The sequence below is a fragment of the Heterocephalus glaber genome, unplaced genomic scaffold (assembly GCF_053883595.1).
Source record: "Heterocephalus glaber isolate CG9 unplaced genomic scaffold, H.glaber_assembly_v1.0 deba00001606, whole genome shotgun sequence".
Classification (NCBI taxonomy): Eukaryota; Metazoa; Chordata; class Mammalia; order Rodentia; family Bathyergidae; genus Heterocephalus; species Heterocephalus glaber.
In genome coordinates this window covers 38,742,924-38,765,189 of record NW_028258377.1, presented here as the reverse complement: position 1 = coordinate 38,765,189, position 22,266 = coordinate 38,742,924, and the positions used below count along the sequence as shown (strand labels likewise).

Sequence of the window (22,266 nt, the reverse complement as noted above, 5' to 3'; positions counted from 1 at the left end):
AAATCCCCCATTATTGTATTGCAGCCTATCACTCCCTTTAGGTCTAATAGTATTTAACTAAAATTGGGTGCTTCAACATTAGGTTCATATAGAGTTAAAATCTTTGTATCTCCTTTTGAACTGATCCCTTGACATTGCTCTATAAAATGACCTTTGTCTCTTTTTACAGTTTTTCTCTTAAAGTCTGTTTTGTCAGATATAAGTACGTATAGGTACTTCTGATTACTTCAAGTTTTTTATTTGCTTGGAGTATTATTTTCCATACTTTACTTTTAGTGTGTGTTTATCTTTACTAATGAATTTCTTATAGGTAGCATAATGTTGGGTCTTTGTTTTTTTTTAATCCATTCAGCTAATCTGACTCTTTTAATTGGAAATTTAGTCCATATAGATTTAAGGTTATTACTGATAGGTAAAGATTTATTCCTGTCATTTTGTTGATTTTCTTCTAATTTTTTTTTGTACCAGGGATCGAACTCAGGACCTTCCACTTGCAAGGCAGGTAACGCCAAATCCCCAGCCCTCTTCTAATTATTTCTATTTATTTTTTCTTCCACTCTTGATCGTCTTTGTGGTTTGATGACTTACTGTATTGATAATGTTTGATTCTTTTCTAGTCTCTTTTGTGTATCTACTGATCTAGTGGGGTTTATACTTTCTTATGATTCGTGATGGTAGTTATCTTTCTTTCACTTCTGGATATAGGACTTCCTTAGTGCTCTTTCGTAAGCCTGATCTGGTGATTGTGAATTATTCCCTTAGTTTTTGCGTTTTTTGGAAGGTCTTTATTTTTCCTTTCTTTCCTTCCTTCCTTCTTTCTTTTTTTTTTTTTTTTTTTTTTTTTGGTACTGGGGATCAAACTCAGGCCCTTACACTTGTGAGGCAGGCGGTAGCACCACTGAGCTAAATCCCTAGGAATTTTTCCTTTATTTCTAAAAGATAACCTTGCTGGACATAATGATCTTGGATGGTACTTATTTTCTTTTATGACTTGTAATGTGTCATTCCATTCCCTGCTGGCCTTTAAGGTTATTTCTAAGAAATTTGCCATTATTCTAACAGAGATGCCCTTAAATATGGTTTGGTACTTTTTGCTTGAAGATTTTTAAGTTTTTTCTTCATTTTGTTCTTTGAACAGTTTGACTATAATGTTTATTTATTCATTCACTCATTTTGGCCTGGCTTATTTCAAAAGACCTTTCTTCAATTAAGACTTTTTTTTCTTCTACTTAGTATAGTTCATTGTTGAGGCTTTCAACTATATATTTTTTTTTTACTTATTGAACTCTTTTGTTTCCAAGAATTGTTTAGTTCATTTTTAAAATCCGTTTCCCTTTGCTGAATTTGTCATTCATATTCTACATTGCCTTCCCAATTTATCTGTATTTTTTTATCTCATTGGTACTCATTCTTTTAAATGCTTTATTAGGTATTTCCTCTATTTCACTTTCTTTGGAATTGTTGCTAAGAGACTTATTAGTTCTTTTGGAAGCCTCATATGTTACCTTGCTCTTATGTTGTGATTTGTGCCTCTGGTGGATCAGATATCTCCACCACTTTCGTACAGTGGCTTTCTTCTAAAGATGTGTCTAGACTGTTAGGCAGTGTTGGCTTTGTTTCCAGCTGGACACCAGAGTGTAGTCACCCTATAGCTTGTTTGCCTGTGACTAGTGACTTGGGCACAGTATATACTTTGGTGGAATCTAAGACATCCATTATCTGCAGGCCACACTAGAGGGGACACCAACAGTTCATAGGGGTGTGGTATAGACAGCAGTGGGTGTGGGGAGCTTACTGTGTGGCTACTCACACTCTGGCCCTTTTATTGCTAACTCTCCTACTACCATAACAGGTGCTACTCACTGGTGATCCTGTAGCACTTACCTTCCAGCCAGTCAGTACTGTGGGCTTAGGTGGTCCATGGGGAGATGCAGAGGAAGAAACCCTCTCTGGTACTCACACCCATCCCAACAGCGATGCATGATCAGATTAGGTGCAGAGGTGGAGCCTTGGGGACCATGGTGTTTCATGGCGGTGCCCATCCAAGAGTGGGGCCATGGCTGAGGCCAGGAAAAAGTCTTCTCAGAGGTCCCCTTTCACTGTGCTCACTCAGATAGGGTAATGGCTAGAGCCATGAAGTTGCTCACGCGCCCCTCAGCACACCTTTGTGGACAGGGCAGCAACAGGAATCATGGTGTTGCCTCCTCACCTGTCAGTAGCAAGAGCCTGACCGGCATGGGGAGAAGGGTGGTGGGAACCATGTGGGTGCCTGCCTTCAGCCCTGCCGGTGGCAGAAGGCTACACTCAGATGGCCGTGCAGTTGGCTTTAGAGGGCAAGCAGCCTGATTTACTGAATCTCAAAGGCAGTGCCCTCCATTACTGTTTGTTGCAGCACCCATCCCTTATAATCCTGGGCACCCAGCAGCCTTGGTTCATCTTTACTCTGCTGAGCCAAGTTGCATTTGTAAGGCAGCCACCTGCTAAACCAGTGCAGTGGAATGTCTGGAGTCCCGGAGATGAGAATATGCAGGGTTTCTTACCCCTAGAGCAGTCCAAACTCAAAACGGTTGTATTAGTTAGGGTTCTCTAGAGGAACAGAATCAATAGAAAAAATCTTATCTAATTAAGCAAAGAGAAATATTAGGCTTACAGGATCGGGGTGGGGTAACCCACAGTGGTAGTCTGTGTACTGAAGTGCTAGAGGATCCAGCAGCTACTCAGTCAAGAGAAGCTAGAAGTCAAACGGGGGATCAAGGAATGCAAAGCCAGTCGAGACTGAAAGCCCAAGCTGTTGGCATGAGTCTGCATTGGAAGACAGAAGAAAGTGGGGTCTGATGACTACAGATGATGGCAGTAGCAGAATGGAGGTTTTTAAAATCCCTGGTACCAAAAAAAAAAAAAAAAAGTTCAGGCCAGCCTCTTTCTTTGCCTTTCATTCCATCTGTGCTGCAAGACTGTTGGATAGTGCCACCCTCAGTCACCCCTCAGTTCACTGGCTCACATGCCAGTCATATCTGGAAACTCCCAAAAGATACACCCAGAAGTGTGCTTTACTAATGTGCTAGGGGTTTCTTAATCCATTCAGGTTGACATTCGTGATGAATGGTCACAAAATTGCTCATTTCTCAAGATGGGTATTGGTTGCAGCCCCCTGGAGATCTGTGGGCAGTGATGTGAGGTCACAGATTTCAGATTCTTCATCTGACTGGGCCATAAACCTCTGAGGGCTGTGAAACAGTAGGGAGGATTGCCAGCATCCACACTGATAGTTTCCTGGGAGTCTATCTCACCCTTACCCTGCAAGACAAGTCTGCACCTCCCCGCCTACTGAGCTGTGCTGGCAGATGCTTTGTTTATCCTACGATGTTCTTGTCTAGGTCTCTGAATCTTACAAGGTATAGTTTCTCTCTTGTTTGCTTTTTTTGTTTTTCTTTTTGAAGTTTTGTTTGTTTTTTGAGATGGGGCCTCACTATGTAGTCCAGGCTGGCCTTGAACTCCAGATGGTCCTCAAGCCCCAGCCTCGCAAGTGCTGGGATTACAGGTGTGCACCACCACGCCCAGCTAAGGTACAGTCTCTGTCTTGCTGAATTTTCCTACTATGTTGTTGTCCCAGGTCTCTGAGTTTTACAAGGTTACAGTCTCTCATGCTGATTTTCAGAGCTCTCCCACCATCAAAAACCAACAGCACATCCTTTACTTTGGTTCTTTGTGGAAGGAGGTGAGAGCTTGTCGCCTCTATTCAGCCATTTTTTTTAATTTTTAATTTTTATTATTCAGCCATCTTGTATCTCTCTGATCCCTTGATTTCTTTTCTTTTCTTTTTTTTGAGACAGAGTCTCACTTTGTAGTGCAAAGTGTAGCCCAGGCTAGCCTTGAACTCAGTGATCCTCCTGCCTCAGCCTCCCAAATGCTGGAATTACAGGAGTCTGCCACCACACCTGGCCTCTGATTTCTTACTATGCTTAATATCTTTATGTGTTGATGGTCATGTTATTTTCGCTTTAATAAAATATTTATCTTTGACCCATTTCTTATGTATTATTGGTCTTACTGGTTTATAAATGTTGAACATTTTCATTCTTTTTAGTTCTGTATGTTATAAATGTCAATTCAAACGATAATATTTAATTTTCAGTTACTTGATTTATCAGTCTTTACTAGTTCACTCTGTCTTAAGAAATTTTTTCCTATTCCTATATTTGCTTCCAAAGGTTACCTTTCACATTTAAGAACAATTAATTATTTCTGCCACCTGCCTCCCAAGCGCAAGGTCCCAAGTTTGATCCCTGGTACCAAAAAAAGAAAAAGAAAAAAAGAACATTTAATTATTCTGAATTGAATTCCATACACAGATGTTGAGTGTGAGGTAGGAATCCAGTTTCATTCTTTTGAATGACCAGTTGTCCTAGTTTTATTTGTCGGATCATCTGTCCTTTTCTCCGTGTCAATGTGGTACCACTTCTGTCATACACAGTATAAATGGTTCAGGTCTGGTTTCTCTGTTTTAATGTTTACGTTATCTGTCTTGGTGCCGTAACCCACATGATCTTGATTACTATAGCTTTATAGTATGTTCAACATATGGCAGCATTTTATGACAACCTATCTTTTACTGAATTTGTTTCATAGTATGTTTACTTGAGAATTGGACGTATTTCTGCCATCTTTTTTTATCCTTTCCTACTTTTTTTTTTTTTTGGTATTAGGGATTGAACTCGGGACCTTGCACTTGCAGGGCAGGTTTTGGCACCACTGAGCTAAATCCGGGGCCCTGCTCTGAATTGTTTTGTATTCTTCCTGAATACTAACTGTCTTCTCCCATCTGCGGTGTTATTCTGTCTAGTATTTTAGTTTCACTCTGCTTTTGTATCATTCATCCCAGTTTTTTTTGTGGTTTCCTACTCAGTGCTTTTTTGGGTAAACCTACATGTTTATCATTTTCATTGTTGTTACTACTTTTTAAATCTCACTCCTTTCTTTGCCTTCAGTTTCCTTCTTTTGGAAGTACATCCTTTGCTTTTTTTTTTAGTGAAGGACTATCCAGTAAACTCTGTTAGTCTTTTAAAAGTCAATTTGATAGTCTGAGCAGAGTTCTAGATTGGCAGTTGTTGTTACGTGTGTGTGTGTGTGTGTGTGCGCGTGTGTATGCTTCCTCTTGGCACTTTGAAAATACTCCATTGATTCTTGTTCTCTGTGGTTACTGTTGAAAAATCATTTAATTATTCCTTTGGAGATAATCTGTTTTTCCTATGGTTCTTTTAGGATTTCCCTTTGTCTCCAATGTTCTACGTTTTTATTATAGTGTGTCTAGATTTAGCTTTAGTTCTTCTCAAGAATTGTGCTTATTGGTGAGAGGATTGGTATCTTTAATAGATTTTGGAAAATTCTCTTACAGTATTTTTTCAAATACTGTCCTTTTCCCCAATACTCACTATTCTCTCTAGCATCACTTGTCATTAGACATAAATCTCTACATTCTTCACATTGTTTAACCCCTCTTCCGTATACTAGGCTCAGGGTAACTTCTTCATAAATACCTTCAAGCTTGTAAATTCTTTAGTTGCTGCTTATACTCCCTATTGAGTTGTCATTGTTTTCATTATTTTTCGTTTCTTATGTTCTAATTTTGCTCTTTTTCAGAAATTTCTATTCTTTTTTTGTAACATGTTTTTCTTACTATTATGTATTTATATTCTCTCCCTCCCTCTCTCCCCTTATATGTGTGTATGTGTATGGTTTATCTTCTTTCAGATTAATATGTTTTATTTCACATTTTAGAGAGTCTGCTCCTGCTACTATTGTTGATTTTAGCTCCTGAAGGTTTTTTGTGTGTGTGTGTTTATGTAATATACAATTGTGTCCTTATATTTTATTGTGTTTTTTTTTTCTAGAATGGAAAATAACTTCCTCAATATTAACACCTACACAGAAGGGCTGTCCTTGTGGGCTTCTTCTGGTTAGCTGTTGCACAGTCAGTAGATCACCCTTAGTAGTGGCCATCAGATCGCAGGGTTTGGAAAGTCAGGACTTTGTAGTGTAAGGGATCGTTAATTATAATAACAAACTTGGCCCCTGAATTGCCTAGCGATAATTTTGCAATATACAGGTTTTAGGAAATAAATCATTTGAGATGAGTCCAGTCCATTTACTTTGACGTATTGTGAATGTGCCAATTATTTTAATATATTAGGTTTTTAAAATACAGTGTACTTCTGGGCCGGGGATTTAGCTCAGTGGCACTGTGCCTGCCTTGCAAGCACAGGGTCGGTCCTAAGTTCGATCCCCGGTACTGCAAAAAAAAAAAAAACCCCAGCATATTTCTGAGATTTTTGTTAGGTGAAGTCTGACTTCTAAAATGACTCTTTGAGGGCTAATCTATGTTCATAGCATGATGTCCTCTTTCATTGTGAGTAGGTGAGCATTACCATGCTCCTGGGTCCAGAAAGGCTCATGTAGTTATGTTTCCAAATCAAGTGGAAACCTTTTGTTTTTTAATATCTTTAAATGTTGATATTTTCTGTGGATAGTAGACTAACAGTTTAAAGTGGTTTGTTTTCCTGGGAATTTACGGTGTTCTTAAATTTTTAAATTTTTTTTTCAGAGTTGAATAGTCTTTAATGATACATTGCAAAATGAAAAAATGATCATTAGCTCTAATGGTACCTTTTATAATCTAACAAATTTCAAAGCTATTCAGAAAAATTTTTTTATTTTTAAATTGACACATAAAATTGTACATATTAATGGAGTGTCATGTGATATTTGATACATGTATCTATTATGTAATATTCAAGCCTGGATAAATAGCTGGTTGTGGTGCTGCACACCTATAATCCCAGCACTCTGGGAGGCTGAGGCAGGAGAATTGCAAGTTCGAGCCCAGCCTTGGCAACTTAGTGATTTAGTGAGGCCCTGTATCCAAATTTAAAAACTATATATATTTTTTCACTAAGTTTATTGGTACACTTTAGGTATACAATACAGTTAGTTACATTCATCATTGGGATCTTGTACCTGTACATGATGTATCTTGGTTCTTATTTTTCCCCCTTCCCCTGTCCTCCCTTCACCCCCTCCACCCCTCCCTATTTACAAAGACTGTTTCCACTTTTTCCTTTTCTCATATTTTTTCTTTTTCCTTCTTTCCTTTCCTCTAACCCTCCCATTTCCCCTACTCCTTAAAAAAAAAATTTTTTTTGACAGGCTAGGGAAGTATACTGCTCAGTGCAAAGGCCCTGGCTTTAATTTCTAATACATACACCAAAAAAAAAAAACAACTCTTTAAACCTTTCTCATTTCTTTGTAGTGAAAATATTCAAAATCCCTTCTTCTAGATTTTTTAAAAACATACACAACATTGTCATTATCTATAGTCACCCTACTGTATAATAGAACACCAGAATTACATTGCCCATCTTAACTGTATCTTAGACCCTGTTGACCAACTGTTCTCCATCCCTTCCTCTCAGCTACTGTCCTCAGCCTCTGGCAGCCACTGTTCTCTCAATTTTTATGAGATCAGCTTTTTTCGACTTCATGTAATCATGTGGTGTTTGTCCTTCTGTACCTGCATTATTCCAGTTAACATGTTGCCAGTTCTGTCCGTATTGTCACATGTGATTTGATCTCTTCGTTTTTATAGCTAAATAGTATTTCTTTGTGTATATTTACCACAGTACCTGTTCATCAGTTGATGGACACAGATTGATTCTATTTCTTGCCTGATGTGAATAACGCTGCAGTAAACATGGCCATGCAGATGTCTCTTTTGACATACTGATTTTATTTCCTTTGGAGATATACCCAGTGGTGGGATTGCTGGATTGTGTGGTAGTTCTAGTTTTAATTCTTTGAGGATCTGGCATACTGTTTTCTATAATGGCTATATTCATATACGTTTCCACCCACAGTGCCTAAAGGTTCTCTTTTCTGTACATGTTGATGTACATTTCTCTGATGACTAGTGATGTTGAACATTTTACACATGCCTTATACCCCTGGGCCATTTTTAAGTCTTTTTTTGAAATGTCTGTTTAGGTCTGTCTTCCAATTAATTGGATTCTTTTTTTTCTACTGAGTTCCTTATTCTGGATATTAACCCATCATCAGACATATAGTTGCCAAACATTTTCTCCCATTCTATGTATTGTGTCTTCACTCTGTTGATTGTTTTCTTTGCTATGCAGAATCTTTTTAGTTTGGTATAATCTCATTTATCAGTTTTTGCTCTTGTTTCCTATGCTTTTGGGGTCTTGTCCACAAAATCTGCCTGTTCCAATGTCCTGAAGCATTTTACCATCTTTTCTTGTAATAATTTTATAGTTTCAGATCTTACATTTAATTCTTTAATCCATTTTGAATTGATTTTTGCATATGGTAATAGGTCTAGTTTCATTCTTCTGCACCTAGATAACCAGTTTTCCTGGTACCATTTATTGAAGAGATTATCCTTTCTCAGTACATATTCTCTTAGTAACTTCACTGAAGATCAGTTGGCTATAGATGGCGTAAGTTTGCTTCTAGGCTCTGTTTTGTCCTTTAGTTTATTAGGTGTCTGATTTTGTACTATGCTGTTTTAATTATTATAGTTTTGTAGTGTGTTTTGCAGTCAGGTACATAATGCCTTCTGCTTTTTCTCAAGACTCCTTTGGCTGTTGGGTTTTTGTTGGCTGTTTGGTTGGTTGGTGGTTCCATGTGAATTTTAACATTCTTTGTTAATTCTGTGAAGAATGTCCTTCCTGTTTGGATAGGGATTGCACTGAATTGGTACATTACATTGGGTAGGACATCTTAACAAAATTAATTCTTCTAATTCATGAACATGGGCTGTCTTCCCACTTTTTTTTTTATGTCCCCTCTAATATCTTTATAGTTTTCTTTGTAGAGATCACTCTCATTTGTTAAATATGTTCCCACATTTTTGGTTTTGTAGCTATTGTAAATAGAATTTCTTCATTTCTTTTTTATATAATTCACTATTGACATATAGAAATGCTGCTGGTCTTTGTGTGCAACTTTGGCAAGAACACAGGCAAGACTTACTGAAATGGCCTTTTCCCTGTAGTGTACGTATATATATATATATATATATATCTTTGTTCCTTTTTCTCTTCTTTTTAGTCTTTTCAGCTACCTCATTTATGCATGTAGGCAGCTTTTTACTTCTTTTGGTTCTTTAACAATAGATGCTCTGAATCTAATAGACTTAGCACCAAACATTTGTTAAGCATTAAGGAATAGGATGCCCAGTCCCCCCTGCTAACAAGGACTTTATAAGTTTATTTAAAGAAAAAACTCAAAATGAAATTTTATCAATAAAAATTTACTATATGAAATAAGATAACTTGAATTGGTTGTAATGGAAAGGTAAAACTGGATATTACAAAGCAGGACAGTGGACTTTGTATAAAAATTGATGCTGGGTATGGTGGCACATCCTCGTAACCCCAGCACTTGAGAGGCTGAGGCGAGAGAATCGCTGCAAGTTTCACACCAGCCTGGGCTACACAGTGAGTGCAAGGCCAGTCTGAATTACATAGTGAGGCCCTGTGTCAAAAAAACCAAAAAATTGATAAATTTTACTAAGGCCTCAAAAACCCATACTACAGAGTTAAAAGTATTTTCCTTAGCAACTGAATTTGAATCCTGATTGTATGAAGCAAATTATTCAAACATTCTACATCCCCATTTCCTCAGCTATAAAGTGAGAAAAAATTTTTAAATCCGTAATAGCATTCAGTATTATATAGCAGTTATAAGGAAAACTCAAAAGCAGTTTCTTCCAACTTTCTGTCATAATCCATTCTTTAATGTAATTTCTTAAATTTTTTTTTTTTTGGTATCAGGGATCAGATCTTAAATTATTTAATAGCACTAAGGAACTTAACTTTACTAAGAAAGTACAGGTTTCTACTATTCCTGTTTAAACATTCTTAGAAATTAAATGTTCCAAAGTTGGGGGCTGTGCAGAGGAGACACTAATATCAATTGAATATTTACTGTGTATTGCCCATAATCTCAGTCTGTGACTACCTTGTAAAGGACAAATATTTATGGGAGAGATTAATGAGCCTGCCCAAGATTACCCAGTTAAATGGAAGAGATAAAATTAGTTATCAGAACCAAAGGCTTTTCATTTTTGCTGTACCAAACTGCTACCATGGTAGCCCTTTTTATAACTTTTTTTTTTTTTTTTCTTGAGACAAGTCTCACTGTGTAGCTCAAGCTGGCCTTGGACTCACTATATAGCCCATGCTGGCCTCAAACTCACAGTGATCCTCCTGCCTCAGCCTCTCGAGTGCTAGGATTGCAGGTGTGCACCACCATGCCTGGCTTATAACATTTTATTAAAGCTTATTTTATATAAGCATATTTTAAAATTTAATAGTACATAATGATTTGCAGCACATAATGACTACATTCATCGCGGAGAGTTGGTACATGTGCATAATACATCTTAATTCTTTTTCTTGGTACCAGGGACCGAACTTGGGACCTTGTGCTTGCAAGACAGGGAGCATACATCTTAATTCTTTTTACTTCCCCTTCTCTTTTCCTCCTTTCTTCTCTCCAACATCTCTTGGTTCCCTTCTCATTGACTAAAGCTCTGTCTCCTTGTTTCAAATTACCTATTTTTTATTTTGATTTTTAGTTTGTTTATACATTGGGTTTCTCATTTAAGAAAAACTGCAATATTTAACCTTGCATAGCTGATTTATTTTACTTAACATTATTGTCTCAAAGCATAGCTCATTTATTTTACTTAACATTATTGTCTCAAGGTCCATCCATTTTCCTACAAATGACTCAAATTTATCCTTCTGTATGGCAGAGTACTACTCTGTTGTGTAGAAATGCCACATTTTCTTTATTCATTTGTTGAACATATAGGCAGCTTACAAGATTTAGCAATTATGTGTTGTGCTGCTATAAACATAGGTATATAGCCAGGGATTTAGCTCAGTGGTGCTGCACCTGCCTCGCAAGCACAAGGTCTTGAGTTCGATCCCTGGTACCACAAAAATAAATAAATAATAAACATAGGTATATGTTTATCACTGAAATGCATGTTTTAAACTCTTCTGGAAGATAACTAATAAAAGAGGAATAATATCTGGGTCTAGGGGCCGGGGATTTAGCTCAGTGGTTTTGCCACCTGCTGCGCAAGTGCAAGGACCCATGTTCAATCCCCAGTACCAAAAGAAAAGCTTGATCTAATGGAATTTCTATTTTTAGTTTTGAATAATCTGCATACTGATTTTCATAGTAGTTGTATTAGTGTACATTCCTCCCAGTAATGTAGAAGGGTTCTTTTTCCCCTGCAGCCTGGCCAGCATTTGTTATTACAGTATTTGATTTCTGGATGATAGCATTCTTTCTGGAGTAAATAGAACCTGTGCTGTTTAAACCTGCATTTCTCTAATGGCCAGAGACGTTGAACATTTTTTTGTGTACTTATTGGCCATCTGTAATTCTTGTGAGAGGTGTCTGTTCATTTCAGTTGCCCTTTTTTCGATTGGGCCTTTTATTTTTTGGAGTTTTTTGCCCCCACCTCTTTATATATTCTAGATATTAGTCCTCTGTTCAAAGAGTAGCTGGCAAATAATTTTTTCCCATTCTGTAAGTTTCACTTTAGTGGTTGTTTCCTTTGATGGGCAGAAGCTTTTTAATTTGATACTTGATACCATTTGTTGATTGTAGATATTATTACTTACGCAATTGGAGTTCTGTTCAGAAAGTCCTTCCCTCTGCCGGTATCTTCAAAAGTTTTACCTACTTTATTTTCCAGCAGATTGCTTTTAATATTTATGTCTTTGGTCCATTTTTATTTAATTTTAGTACATAGAGATATGGGTCTAGGTTTAATCTTCTGCATGTATATACCCAGTCTTTTCAGCACCACTTTTTAAATTAAATTTTATTTTATCTCATTTCCCCCATAAGCTCCCTCCCCTCCCTATGTACAAAAGGTTTGTTTCCATTTTTTCCTTCTGTTTTCACTTTTTTTCTTGTCCTTTCCTTTCTCCCTCCCTCCTATTTCCCAACATCCATTGTACATTTCAGTCCTTATTTCCACTTTGTTTCTCATACCAGAGGAACAATGCAGTAAACGTGTGTCTGATCGATTTATTTCACTTAAGAGTATGGTGTCAGGGTCCATCCATTTAGCTATAAATGTCTGAACCTAATCCTTCTTTATGGCAGAGTAGTATTCCATTGTAAAAAAACACAAAACAACCCACAGCTTTATCCACTCCTCAGTTGATGGGCATTTGGGCTGCTTCCAATATTTAGCTATTACAGACTGTTCAGCACCATTTTTTTTCCATTAAGTTTATTGGTACATTTTAGGTATGCAGTATAGTTACATTCATCATTGGGATCTTATATCTTTACATAATATATTTTGGTTATTTTTTCCCCCTTCCCCTGCCCTCCCTTCACCCCCTCCACCCTTCCCTATTTACATAGACTTCGTTTCCATTTTTTTCTTTTCTCATAATTTTTCCTTCCCTTCTTTCCTTTCCCCTTCCCCTCCCACTTTCCCTACCCTTTTGGACCTTTTCTTCCTATTTCAAATTATCAGTTACTTGTTTTAATCCTCATTTACACTCAGTTTCTCACACCGGAGAAACTATTCGGTATTTGCACGTGTGTGTCCTATTTATTTCACTTAAGAGTATGGCCTCAATATGGATCCATTTATCAGCATCATTTTTGAAAGAGGATAGGTTCTCTCCAGGGTATGTTGTGGCCCCTTTGTCAAAGATTAGATGACTGGGACCGGGGATTTAGCTCAGTGGTTCCGCTGCCGGCCTCACAAGCACAAGGTCCTGAGTTCAATCCCCAGTACCAAAAAAAAAAAAAAGTTGATTGAGTGTGCCTGGGCTTGTTTCTGAACCCTCTATTCTGTTCCATAGACCTGCATATCTATTACTATGCTAGTTTAATGCTGTTTTTATCACTGTGGCTTTGTAATATAACTTCAGGTCCAGGATTTCCTTTTTCTTCTTTAACATAGTTCAGTTTGTCTTATTACATATATGTAGTGCATAAGGATTACATTTGTCATAGGGACAAATCGGTTGGTACACGTGCATAACACATCTCAGTTCTTATTTTTGTCCCCTTCCCTTCCCATCCCTCTCTATTCCTTCCAGTTCATTTCCCTTCTCATTTGCAAAAGCTTTATTTTCATTTTTTCCTCAGTTCTCTTATTTTAAATTCCTCTTTGGGCTGGGGATTTAGCTCAGCGGCACTGCACCTGCCTCACAAGCGCAAGGTCCTGGGTTCGATCACCAGTACCAAAAAAAAAGAATCCCTCTTTTCTTTCTTCCCTCTGTGCTCTCCTCTCCTTCCATCTCTTCTCCCCCGTTCCATTTGAAATAGATCTCCCTACTTCTAGTATCTTTTATTTTGCTCTTTATTTATATTTTGTGTTTCTAATATAGGAGAAACCATGTGATATTTAAACTTGTGTATCTGATTTATTTTACTTAATATTATGGTCTCAGGGTGCATCTATTTATCTATAGATGCCTCAAGTTTACCCATATTTATAGCAGGGTAGTACTGTTGTGTGTATAAATACATTTTTTATCCATTTATCTGTTGATGGATGTTTCCAAAATCTAGCTATTATAAATTGTGCTGCTATGAACATGAATATGCATGTATCACTGTAATATGACAACTTTAACTCTTTCTGGAAGATACCTAAAATGGTAATAGTTGGGTCAAATGGAATTTCTGTTTTTAGTTTTTGAGGAATCTGCATACTGATTTCCATAATGGTTGTACTAGTTTACGTTCCCACCACAATTTAGATAGGTCCCTTTTCCCCCACAGCCTTGCCAGCATTCATTATTATTTTATTTCTTTTTTCTTTTCTTTTCTTTTTTTTGGGGGGGGGTGGTACCAGGGATTGAACTCAGAATCTTGCAGTTGCAAGGCAGGCGCGGTGCCACTGAGCTAAATCCCCTGCTATTTGATTTCTTGATCACAGCCATTCTTACTGGAGTAAGATGGTATTTCAGTGCTGTTTAAACCTGCATTTCTCTAATGGCCAAGGCTGTTGAACATTTTTTCGTGTACTTTTTAGCCATCGGTAATTCTTCGGCGAGGTGGCTGTTCATTTCGGTTGTCCATTGTTTGATTGGGCCTTTTATTCTGGAGGAGGGGTTCTAATTTTTTTGAGTTTCTTATATATTCTAGATGTCCTTACTCTCCACTCTGTTGGTGTTTCCTTTGATGTGCAGAAGCTTTCTTGGTATCTATCTTATCTATTTATTTGTTTATTTTATTTAGGGTTTTTTAAAATTTCTGGTAGGGGGATCAAACTGGTCCTTGCACTTGCGGGGCAGGCAGTTTAGGGGTTTTTTTGAGACAGGGTCTTGCTGTGTAGTGCAGGCTGCCCTTGAACTTGTGGCAAACCTCCTGCCTCTGCTGGGATTACAGGCATGTGCCATCACACCCAGCAGAAGCTTTTAAATTTGATATGATCCCATTTGTTGTTTTCTTGGGATTCTGTTCAGAATGTTCTTTCCTATGCCTGTGTCTTCAAAAGTTGTACCTATTTTGTCTGCCAATAGAGTGTTTCTGTTTTAACATTTAGATCTTTGATCCATTTTGATTTTAGCTTAGTGCATGGTGAGTTATATGGGTCTAGACTCAGTATTCTGCATGTGAATATCCAGTTTTCCTCTCAATGTTTATTAAAGATGCGATCTTTCCTCCTGTGTATGTTTTTGGCCCCTTTGTCGAAGATCAAATAGTTGAATGTCTCTGGGGTTATTTCTGCTTCTTCTGTTTTGTTCTATTGATCTATATTTGTTTTTGTGTCAGTACCTTGCTGTTTATATCACTGTAGCTTTGTAGTATAATTTCAAATGTGGAATTATGATGTCTCCTACTTTGCTCTTGTTACCCAGAATTGGTTTTGCTATTCTGGTTCTTTTCTGGTTCCATATGCATTTTTGGGCTATTTTCTCTGGATCTGTGAAGAATGCTATTGGTGTTTTTAGATTGTGTTAAATCTTTATATCAATTTTGGAAGTAGAGGCACTTCAAGTATATTGGGTCTGCCTATCTAGGAACAGGGAATATCTTTCTATTTCCTGATGTCCTCTTCTATTTCCTTTTTCAGAGTACTGCAGTTCTTATTTTAGAGGTATTTTAATCCTTAGGCTAATTCCTAAGTATTTAATTTTTCTTGATGCTACTGTGAATGGTATTGTTTTCCTGATTTTTTTCTCAGTGAGTTCATTATTCGTGGTATAGGAATTATTGGTTTATATGTGTTGATTTTGCATCCTGCTACATTGCTTAACTTGGTTATTAATTCTAGGGGTCTTTTAGTGGAATATTTTTGGGCCTTGTAAGTAGAGGACTATTTCATCTGAAAATATTACTTCTTTCTTTCCTATACGTATCCTTTTTATTTCTTTCTCTTTCCTGATTCTTCTGGCTGATGTTTCAAGGACTGTGTTAAATACTGGAGTGGTAATAGTGGACATCCTTGTCTTGCTCCTGATTTTAGAAGGAAAGCTTTCAAGTATCCTTCATTTGATATGATATTGGCAGCACCAGAGATGTAGCTCAGTGGTGCTGCGCCTGCCTGGCAAGCACAAGGTCCTGAGTTCTATCCCTGGTACTGAAAAAAAAAAAAGATATTGGAAGTAGATTTGTCATAGACGGCCTATATCAGATTGAAATAACCCTTCTGTTTTCTTCAGGTTTTTAATCACGAATGGATGTTAGATTTGTGCATGTCGAACTGTCTTTACACTCCTGGGATAAAGCCTAGTGGTCATGATATATGATCTGTTTAATGATTTGTTGCATTCTGTTTGCCAGTATCTTGTTTAGGATTTTTGTATCTGTATTCATTAAAGAGATTGTCCTGTAGTTGTCTTTTTTGGTTTGGTTCTTGTCCAGTTTTGGAATCAAAGTAATGCTAACTTCCAGGAATGAGTTTGGCAGGACTCCTTCCCTTCAGTTTCATTCAAGTCTGAAGAGTGTTGAGATTAGATCTCTAAAATTCTTACAGGATTCAGCAGTGAATCCATCAGATGGGGAAAGCAAACAGACCACTGAGCTCTGTGCTGGACGTAGTCAGGAGCTGGACAAGGGCATCAAGCAGTCAGCACTTTCACACCCAACGCCCTCGGAAAAGCAGCCAGGCTTCTTACCACAGAGGGCAGGACCACCTGTCCTTCCTGGCCGGAGTTCATGACACCTTAAACTTTTCAGGGGTTCTGTGTCTAGCCTGGACCCTCTCTGTGACTATTTCTTGTGGCCGTCTCCCACCCAGTCACTGTGGTAGGGTGACCTCAATCCCTGAAGTGTGTGTACTTGTTCTGTGGCTTCTGATTCCTGGAGTTGCTCAGTTTTAACCCCTTCCCAGAATGGCTCCTGATTAATCACTCTCAAATATGGTGGATACTGCCATGGATTGTTTTCTGATTCTAGCCTGCTATGCAGAAGGAGTTTCTTTCAGAGTAAATCCCGGTCCATTGTTTATCCTTGGGGCTGCTCTAAGGACCATCTCCTGGTTTCACTCATGTTAGCAGAGAAAAGGCCCCACCCCGGGAGCCTGGGTTAGCACTGCAGACTGTGCAGACTGCTTCCTTCTTTTCCCTGCATTGTCTTCAGTTTCTCAGTGACTTCTAGTTTTCCTCTTGGCTCTGTCTTAATTCCTGGAGCTATTTTTCCTTTTTTTTCTTCACTAAGTTGTTTTCCAGGTATTGCAAGTGAAGGTCCTCGAGAGACTGTGATATGCTACTGTACTTTACACTGCCACCTTCCTTCATATAAGCATATTTTAACTGTTACTTAGCTCATACGTCTTGATTTACAGCCACAGTAATTACTAATTTTCATACATTTTATAATTCAGTGATGTGTGAACATATGTACGTATGTGCATGGTATATGTTGAATTAGGATTTTGAGTGCATGCTTAATAATTCTTTTAGATACTGAAATATACAGGGGTGAAGAAACAAAATTAAGAAAATAACAAGTAATGATAGGCATTACAGTGAAAATGAATCGTACGAGAGTAACTGAGGTGCTTCTTGAGGCCTTTTCTAAGGCAAGGCATTTTCTGAGGGTATGACATTTAAGCTGGGACTTGACTGATGCGAAGAAGCAAGACACACAAAATGTATGGATATAGGCACTCCAGGTGGAAGAGAATAACTAAAATTGTGACCCCAATACCTTTATAAACAGGATGTGTTCAAGGCACAGGAAGAAGGCAAGCATGGTTGGAATAGGGTCAGAGATTGAAGGTTCCTAGAGTAGGTCATGCCTTGTGGCCTTGGTAAACTGGATTTACTGTAAGTGCATTGGGAAGCCAGGGAAGTAATACTATCTGAAGAAATTGCACTGGCTGCTATGTGGAGAAGAGATTGTAGGGGGCAAGATTAGAAACAAGGAGACCATTGAGACTGTTGTGCTGACCAAGGAGATACTGATAGTCTGGATTTGGATAGTAGCCATGGCAGTGGAGAAAGGTGATGGGTTCTGGAGATAGTTAATAGGCCTTTCTTTTGAATTGAGTGTAGAGAAGGGAAAGAATCAAAAGTTATTTCTACATGTTTGTATTTGAGCAAAGGACATTGGGGAAACAAGTTGCCACTCTTGATATGGACAGGATTTGGAGGGGAAATGGAGAGTTCTGTGTTGGGCACTTTAACTTGTGATTCATGGAGATCTTGAGTGGAGAAGTTAAGTAGGCAGTTGGACACGTAACCCAGAGTCTCAGAATCTAGGGGAGAGGCATAAACTTGAGAATCATCGATATATTTGTGACTGTTTAAAGTATAGGATGAGGTTACATTTGTAATGACTCTAGATTGAGAAAGGATCTCAAGACTCATCATGTTTGCAAATGCAGTAAATGGGCAGTAAGATGGGAAAAAATTTTAAAGGTATAGTATCTTGAAAACAAAGAGTAGAAATTATTTTAAAAATTAAATAATTGAAAGGTTGAGTAAGATTAGGACTGAGAAGTGGCCCTTGAATTTGATAAAATGGAAGTGGTTAGTTACTTTGAGTACCAGTCAGTGGCACAGTTGGAACTAAAACCCGGTTGAGGTTAGCTGAGGAGAGAATGTGCGGTAAGAAATGGACACGGTGTGTTCTGCTGTGAAAGGTAGCCAGAATACGGGTTCATACCTAGAGGGACTGAGGGACCGAGTCAGGGAGTTTAGCTGGTTTTATTTTAAATTTTTACTTGTAAGTCAGATGCAAGGTCAGCTCTTCCCTTATTGCACATGGCCCTCCAGACCTAGGTTTTCTTGTGCTAACCGCTAATAGAGCACAAGAGCCTTGCAGCTGTCCCTGCATACCTTGAGAGCAGGGCCAGCAGGATCCAGAGGAATTCCCACAAGAAAGCACACATTTATTCCACTCTTCCTGCTCTAGCATGCAGTGATTAGAGAAGACAGGTAGATCACACCCTGACCCTCCTCCAAACTTAGTGATTCCTCACTTCACAAATGCTTTTGTTTGCCAACAGTTTGGTTTGCAGATAGAAGCATTTGGCAAAAATTTTGGTTTCGTTTGCAAACTCTGCATCAGGTGACAAACATGGCCATGGCCATCTTTTCCAGAATCCTGGAACAAATTAAGTTCGTGAACTGAGGTGCCATTGTACTAACAGTAGTCCAGTGGAGAATAAGTGGTTTGTTTACCCTGGGCTTTGAATAAAGAGGGTGGGGCATTTGGCAGAGAAAAATAGGTCAGTCACAGAAGTGTCATACTGAGCAGGCGAGGTCTTGCGAAAGAGGTTGGTGGAGCCAGGGGTGCACGGGGTTGGGAGGTGTTAGGTCCCTGAAGGAATTAAGCCAGGCTGCTGACTGAGTTCTGTTACCTGGTAATCAGATGGAGTCTTCTAAATGAGAAGTGGTACAAATTTCCCCAGAGTTGAGACTTTGTGGGCTTACGCTTGCCAACAGTGGACTTCTCAAGGCTTATACCACGAGCCCAAATTTGCTTTCTCCTCTAGAAAAAAAATAAGGTCTAAAATTTCCCTCATTGTTTCACCTCTTGGAATAAAGCATGTAATCAGTATAATTGTTGCATTCGACTGTCTATTTAAGGTAACACAGGAAATATAGCAGTACATTTTCAAGAAAAGCTGATTACCATCTGTTATTAGTAATCATCTAAAAACATCACTAAGTATAAGCACTGGCAATGGTCAGAAACACACTAGATGAGAAGGGGAAAACATGCATCACTTAGGATGTATTACCTCATACCCATAGAATACATCAATTTAAATTAAGTGATTTTGGAACATATCACTCAAAGTATAGTGTTCTACCCTATACCCAAAATGTTCTGCTCTTATTTTTTTCCCAGATGTGGAATCTTTTGTATTAGGTCATACTTGTGAGAGCACACTTTCAGCCTGTGAGGCTGTTTAGGGTCTTGGCGTTCAAGTGGGGCTTTAGTAAGGATTTACCCAGGGATCACCACGTGGCTACCATCTGTCCTCACCAGTAGCATCCTGTAGAGGGGAGATTACAAAACCAAAGATAGCCAGTGGGATTCACATCTACTGCAGGTTTTTAAAAACCAAATGTCTATCCTGTAGTAATAGTTTAACCATTGTCTGATATTCAAATTTAAGAGCTAATATTCAGGAGTCTGTCTAAAAGAAACTAAATTTTAAGGGTTTTATCTTGAAACAGAATCACTTTTAAATATACAACTTAAATTTAGCAAATTCAAGATTTTGAGTTTTGCTAAATAAGAAAAGTCACTTAACGCTCGTTTTACCCTTTCCTTGTGCAAGAAGCTTCTGCTGGCCCAGTGCTGGGAGGCCAGAAGGCCCCCAGTGTGGTGAGGTGCCAGGGCAGCACAGCAGAGCGGCCAGTACAGTGATGGCTCACAGTCCTAGCCAGTTTTTCACCAACCTGTATATCTCAGAGTTCAGTGCAGTTTCAGATACAAAGATGAGTATAATATATTATTGAAAAACAGTTTTTGTAAGAGTATCTTCTCTGGATTTTTCTAACTTTAATTTTCATTCACTGAGTTTCTTTCATACTTCTAAATTAATATTTTTATTAGGAAAAGAATTTCATATGTATTGGCCTTTACAGTTAATGTTTTAGTCAGTGATCTAGTTTGAGACTATGGGGAAATCCAGTTCACAATTAGCTCTTTATGTGCACTTCTGAATTGAAGCAGTAGTTCAGATTTTGCACGGTGGTAGCTAATCTTTTCAGTGGCTTGAATCATGGAGCTGGGTTAAATGGGAAAGAAACAATGACTGAGTGGATCTTCTGATCAGTGAGCTCTTGGTCAGGTGATAACGATTCTAATTTCTTAGATACCTGTTCTCTCACAGTTGCGTCTCAGGCATCTGTTCTGTGCTAGTGGCCAAGTCCTGAGATGAGTAGAAAAATGGCCTTCAGGGAAGCAGTAATAGGAAGGCCCAACATGCCACTTCATTTGTGACATCAGGCTAGGAAAAGGATAACTCGCAGGCTCACAGAAGCTTCTCCTTAGGGAACAAATATGGGAAGCAGTTGCATAACTTGGGAGCAGAGGGAAATCAGCTCGTTGCTGAGGCAGATACTGTGTTGCAGAGGTGCTAAAGGACAGTACAGCCAGCCCAGCATGTTAAGGAAAAGCCACAGATGGAAACAGCTTTACACCTTACCAGAACATGACTTTTTAAAAATAGACTTTATTAGAGCAGTTTTAGGTTCACAAAAATGTGAACAGAATTAAAGCGCGAAGTACTTACACCCCCTACCCACACATGCACAGCTTCCCCCACGGTCAGCAGCCTGCACACCAGATGCCACTTCGTTATAGCAGTGAACCTATGCTGGCACCCCATCATCATCCAGAATCTCTAGTTCACATTAGACTGCACTCGTGTTGTGCATTCTGAGGACTTGAACAGGTATTTCATGGCATGTATCTACCATGACAGTATCATAGAGAAGAGTCACTGGCACATGTTTTTGTTTTTCTGGTCTCATTATGCCTATTTTCAAACAAGAAATATGTTAGACCCTTGTCATTTGTGAACATTACATCCTGAGATTTTCATGGATGACCAGATTATAAATGTTATGAAACCCATTGTTTATCCTCAACCACAGTGGATTTTACTGAGATGTTTAAATCTTTCAGACTCTTAGTGAGTCTAAATGTAAGACTAAAGCAATTTATGAACCACTGTTATCTTAGACCTTCTCACTCACTTTTAGGAACCAGTTTTCACAAAGAAAGTGCATCACTTCACGTAAATTAGTACAAGCATTTATCCAAACCACATGCGCACTCCAGGCAGTGATGGGGCTGGATGCACCAGCCAGATAACACTTACCTAGCCTGTGAATCTGCCTCAGGAGCCAAGGACATTCTTTCAAGTGTTTCATATTAACTCCCTGTAAAATCGAGGTGCTGAAGTGTATGGAATTAGTTGATCCATTGCTCAGTCAGTAGTCAGTTGTCCCAGCTTTCCTGCGTGGTGCAGTTTCAGATCTGCTGTCTTTCCACAGCCCCAGCTCAGCCACTTTACAGTTTACCCAACCATCACTCAGGCAGCACGTCTGGGCAGCTATCATTTCAACCAGTTGATTCTTCTTTGCACAACGTATACTCATACGTCTGTTGATTTGTTTTTGTTGTTTTCGTACTGGGGATCGAACTCAGGACCTTGTGCTTGTGAGGCAGGTGGTGGCACCACTGAGCTAAATCCCTTCCCCTTGTTGATTTGCTTTATATAGACTTTTTTTTTTTTTTTAAGACAGGGTCCCCTTAATTCAGTCTGGCCACAAACTTGTCGCAGTCCTCCTGCCTCATCTGAGTGCTGGGATTATAGGTGTGTGCCACCACACCCGGCCACATCGACTTTTTTGCATACTTAACTTAGAACATTCTATTCACCTTTGATGTTTGTTTCTAGTGAAATCTAATAATAAGTTCTCATTATTATCTTTTACTAATTCATATTTGTGAAAAATAATTAATTTTATGCTACAGACTATAAAAACTTATCATAAGTACATTAGGTATAATTTTATCCTCCTTCAGAACTTGATGATATTCTTTTTTTTTTTTTGTACCGGGGATCAAACTCGGGACCTTGTGCTTGCAAGGCTCAATGATATTCTTTTACAATGCAGAATGGACACATTTGGGACACTGAGACTGAATAAGAAGGAAGTGCCAAAAGATCTGCAAAAGAAAAATCTGAAAAAGGGAGAAATATTAGCATAGGAGAGAGGA

At 38.5% G+C, this 22,266-nt stretch overlaps 1 protein-coding gene across 4 annotated transcripts in view; it reads left to right on the top strand.

The window, feature by feature from the left end:
• Rad50 (RAD50 double strand break repair protein) overlaps positions 1 to 22,266 on the top strand; it is a 138,690-nt gene that overhangs the window by 94,719 nt on the left and 21,705 nt on the right. Inside the window, exon 22 of one of the 4 annotated variants that reach the window (XM_087194552.1) lies at positions 469 to 22,229. The exons of the other annotated variants lie outside the window; for them this stretch is intronic. Within the exon in view, the coding sequence (XP_087050678.1) occupies positions 469 to 580 (112 nt within the window). The 3' untranslated portion in view covers positions 581 to 22,229. Of the gene's footprint in view, positions 1 to 468; positions 22,230 to 22,266 lie in introns of those variants that run through there. 4 annotated transcript variants of the gene reach the window in all.